Source organism: Babylonia areolata, chromosome 32, assembly GCF_041734735.1.
Source record: "Babylonia areolata isolate BAREFJ2019XMU chromosome 32, ASM4173473v1, whole genome shotgun sequence".
NCBI lineage: Eukaryota > Metazoa > Mollusca > Gastropoda > Neogastropoda > Buccinidae > Babylonia > Babylonia areolata.
In genome coordinates, this window is record NC_134907.1 from 2,958,510 (window position 1) to 2,963,509 (window position 5,000).

At 42.3% G+C, this 5,000-nt stretch overlaps 1 protein-coding gene across 2 annotated transcripts in view; it reads right to left on the minus strand.

Annotated features, from left to right (window-relative positions):
• LOC143276567 (cubilin-like) overlaps window positions 1–5,000 on the minus strand; it is a 168,401-nt gene that overhangs the window by 17,659 nt on the left and 145,742 nt on the right. For both annotated transcript variants that reach the window (XM_076581155.1, XM_076581156.1), the window contains exon 61: window positions 3,791–4,008. In XM_076581155.1, the coding sequence (XP_076437270.1) occupies window positions 3,791–4,008 (218 nt within the window). The remainder of the gene's footprint in view (window positions 1–3,790; window positions 4,009–5,000) is intronic.

Genomic DNA, 5,000 nt, shown 5'->3' on the forward strand with positions numbered 1-5,000 from the left:
GTGTGGTGTAGTGGTGTGGTGCGTGGTGTTGTGTGGTGTGTGGTGTGGTGTGGTGTTGTTGTGTGCTGTGGTGTGGTGCGTGATTTGTGTTGGTGTGGTATTGTATCATGTTTTAATGTATTATGCTGTGTGGTGTGGTGTTGTGTTGTGTTGAAATGGCGTTGTGTAATTGGTATTGTGTTGCTTAGTGTTGTGTTGGTATTGTGTTGCTTAGTGTTGTGTTGGTATTGTGTTGCTTAGTGTTGTGTTGGTATTGTGTTGCTTAGTGTTGTGTTGTATTGTGTTGTGTTGCTTAGTGTTGTGTTGGTATTGTGTTGTGTTGCTTAGTGTTGTGTTGGTATTGTGTTGTGTTGCTTAGTGTTGTGTTGGTATTGTGTTGCTTAGTGTTGTGTTGGTATTGTGTTGCTTAGTGTTGTGTTGGTATTGTGTTGTGTTGCTTAGTGTTGTGTTGGTATTGTGTTGTGTTGCTTAGTGTTGTGTTGGCATTGTGTTGCTTAGTGTTGTGTTGTATTGTGTTGCTTAGTGTTGTGTTGTATTGTGTTGCTTAGTGTTGTGTTGGTGTTGTGTTGCAGTGTTGTGTTGGTATTGTGTTGCTTAGTGTTGTGTTGTATTGTGTTGCTTAGTGTTGTGTTGGTGTTGTGTTGCTTAGTGTTGTGTTGGTATTGTGTTGCTTAGTGTTGTGTTGTATTGTGTTGCTTAGTGTTGTGTTGGTATTGTGTTGTGTTGCTTAGTGTTGTGTTGGTATTGTGTTGCTTAGTGTTGTGTTGGTATTGTGTTGCTTAGTGTTGTGTTGTATTGTGTTGCTTAGTGTTGTGTTGGTATTGTGTTGCTTAGTGTTGTGTTGTATTGTGTTGCTTAGTGTTGTGTTGGTATTGTGTTGCTTAGTGTTGTGTTGGTATTGTGTTGTGTTGCTTAGTGTTGTGTTGTATTGTGTTGTGTTGCTTAGTGTTGTGTTGTATTGTGTTGCTTAGTGTTGTGTTGGTATTGTGTTGTGTTGCTTAGTGTTGTGTTGGTATTGTGTTGCTTAGTGTTGTGTTGTATTGTGTTGCTTAGTGTTGTGTTGGTATTGTGTTGCTTAGTGTTGTGTTGTATGTGTTGTGTTGCTTAGTGTTGTGTTGGCTTGTGTTGCTTAGTGTTGTGTTGGTATTGTGTTGCTTAGTGTTGTGTTGGTATTGTGTTGTGTTGTATGTGTTGTGTTGGTATTGTGTTGTGTTGCTTAGTGTTGTGTTGGTATTGTGTTGCATAGTGTTGTGTTGGTATTGTGTTGTGTTGCTTAGTGTTGTGTTGGTATTGTGTTGCTTAGTGTTGTGTTGGTATTGTGTTGCTTAGTGTTGTGTTGGTATTGTGTTGTGTTGCTTAGTGTTGTGTTGGTATTGTGTGTTGCTCAGTGTTGTGTTGGTATTGTGTTGTGTGTTAGTGTTGGTGCTTGTGTTGTGTTGCATAGTGTTGTGTTGGTATTGTGTTGTGTTGCTTAGTGTTGTGTTGGTATTGTGTGTTGCTAGTGTTGTGTTGGTATTGTGTTGTGTTGCTTAGTGTTGTGTTGGTATTGTGTTGCTTAGTGTTGTGTTGGTATTGTGTTGTGTTGCTCAGTGTTGTGTTGGTATTGTGTTGTGGCTTAGTGTTGCTTAGTGTTGTGTTGGTATTGTGTTGCTCAGTGTTGTGTTGGTATTGTGTTGCTCAGTGTTGTGTTGGTATTGTGTTGCTTAGTGTTGTGTTGGTATTGTGTTGTGTTGCTTAGTGTTGTGTTGGTATTGTGTTGTGTTGCTTAGTGTTGTGTTGGTATTGTGTTGCTTAGTGTTGTGTTGGTATTGTGTTGTGTTGCTTAGTGTTGTGCTGGTATTGTGTTGCTTAGTGTTGTGTTGGTATTGTGTTGTGTTGCTTAGTGTTGTGCTGGTATTGTGTTGCTTAGTGTTGTGTGGCATTGTGTTGCTTAGTGTTGTGTTGGCATTGTGTTGCTTAGTGTTGTGTTGGTATTGTGTTGCTTAGTGTTGTGTTGTATTGTGTTGCTTAGTGTTGTGTTGGTATTGTGTTGCTTAGTGTTGTGTTGGTATTGTGTTGCTTAGTGTTGTGTTTCACTGTGTTATATTGTTCTGTGTTTTGTCGTGTTGTTTTGTGTTGTACTGTATTGTACTGAACTGTATTTTACTATAGTGTATGTATGTCTCTCTCTCTGTCTCTATCTCTTTCTCTCCTTCTCTCTCTCTCTCTGTCTCTATCTCTTTCTCTCCTTCTCTCTCTCTCTGTCTCTATCTCTTTCTCTCCTTCTCTCTCTCTCTCTTTCTCTATCTCTTTCTCTCTGTCTGTCTCTCTTTCTCTCTGTCTCTATCTCTTTCTCTCTCTCTCTGTCTCTCTCTCTTTCTCTCTGTCTCTCTCTCTTTCTCTCTCTTTCTCTCTGTCTCTCTCTCTTTCTCTCTGTCTCTCTCTCTTTCTCTCTGTCTGTCTCTCTTTCTCTCTGTCTCTCTCTCTTTCTCTCTCTTTCTCTCTGTCTCTATCTCTTTCTCTCTGTCTGTCTCTCTTTCTCTCTGTCTCTATCTCTCTCTCTCTCTCTTTCTCTCTGTCTCTCTCTCTTTCTCTCTGTCTCTCTCTCTTTCTCTCTGTCTCTCTCTCTCTCTTTCTCTCTCTCTCTCTCTCTCTCTCTCTCTCTCTCTCTTTCTCTCTGTCTCTCTCTCTTTCTCTCTGTCTCTCTCTTTCTCTCTGTCTCTCGCTGCCTCCGTGGTCGGTATCTGTTTCTGATTATACTGTCATCTTACTATTTTTTAACCTTTTTTTTCAAAATACTGTCAGTTCGTTATGAAATTATCATTGTTAATACGATTGTTGTTATTGTAGTTGTTAAACTTGGTGATGGTTGAAAAAGAGAAGAGAAAAATACAACAACAAAAACCCCACACCATCCTGTCACCTTCCTCCACCATCATCACCATCATCATAACTATCACCATTATCATCATTGTCATCATCATCAGCATCGCTATCACCATCATCACCATCATCATAACTATCACCATTATCATCACTGTCATCATCATCAGCATCGCTATCACCATCATCATCATTATCACCATCATCATCACCATCATCATAACTATCACCATTATCATCATTGTCATCATCATCAGCATCGCTATCACCATTATCATCATTATCACCATCATCATCATTACCATCAACACCATCATCATCATCACCATTATTTTGTATTTGTATTTCTTTTTATCACAACAGATTTCTCTGTGTGAAATTCGGGCTGCTCTCCCCAGGGAGAGCGCGTCGCTACACTACAGCGCCACCCCCTTTTTTGTATTTTTTCCTGCGTGCAGTTTTATTTTATTTTTCCTATCGAAGTGGATTTTTCTACAGAATTTTGCCAGGAACAACCCTTTTGTTGCCGTGAGTTCTTTTACGTGCGCTAAGCGCATGCTGCACGTGGGACGTCGGTTTATCGGCTCATCCGAATGACTAGCGTCCAGACCACCACTCAAGGTCTAGTGGAGGGGAAGAAAATATCGGCGGCTGAATCGTGAATCGAACCAGCGCGCTCAGATTCTCCCACTTCCTAGTCGGACGCGTTACCTCTAGGCCATCACTCCACTTGTGGAGCCACCATCATCATCATAACTATCACCACTATCATCATCACCATCATCATCATCATTATCATCACCAACACCATTATCATTACCATCATCATTACCACCATCATCATCATAACTATCACCACTATCATCATCACCAACACCATCATCATTACCACCATCATTAGCACTATAATCATGATCATGGTCATTACCGTAAGTGGCCCAGTACCCCCCGGAGAAGCCGCTGCGAGACACGGAGCTGTCGGTGACGAAGTTGATCAGCATCTTGTTGCTCGTGGACCTCAGCACGGCCGGCGCGCGCTCCCCGCAGTATCGACCAATCAGCGGCGAGCTCAGGCTGTCCCCATCGTAGACGGCCACGTAGTCGAAGCTACATCGGTAGTGAGGCTCCAAGTTGAAGTTGATGAACCTGCGCGAGAGGAGGAAGAGACTTCTACTACTACTGCTGCTGCTGCTGCTGCTGTCTACAATTATGATATAATTTCTATAGCGCCTTTCCATGTAAAGCATGCTTAAGTGCGCTGTACATGGTAAAAAGCCGATGTGTAAAACACGCATCTTAAACCACAACTCACAGTTTTCTTACTCACTACAGAGCCACAATATTGGTGGTGCTGAAATCTGGTACAGTTCAGCACAGTACAGTACAGTACAGTGCAATTGCATACGATACGATAAGATACAATGTCCCGCTCACGTGACAGCCACAATACGACACAGTACAGCACAATGTAAAAATGTACACGATAATACAATGCAATGCATTGCAGTACAGTACAGTACAGCACAGTAGGCCTACAATCCGACACAAACCTTCGAAACACTACACAATACAATGCAATACAATACTCCACAATACAATACAATACTCTACAACACAATACAATGCAACTACAATAGTCTACAATACTCTACAATACAATATAATACCATCCCACACACTTGTAATCCACAATATCAATGTTACAACACGATACAACACAAAACAACACAACACAACACGATACAACACAGCACAACGCAGCAGAATACAGTACAACAGAACAGAGCACAGCACGTGAAAATGCAGCACAACACAATACTGCACAACACACAGTCCCACTGACTTCAGAGCCACGACTGTGGAGCTGTGATACGGAACAACACAACATACGACACAACACAAACCAATACACTCAACCCACCCCACCACGCCCCCACCTACCCATCACACCTTACACAACCCAACCCAACCCAGCAAAACGCAACCCACCAAACCCACCCAATACAACCCAACCCAACCAAGCCCAGCCCTACACTACACAACCAAACCCCACCCCACCGCACCCAATACAACCCTACCAAACCCCACCCCACCCTACCCAATACAACCCTACCAAACCCCACCCCACCCTACCCAAT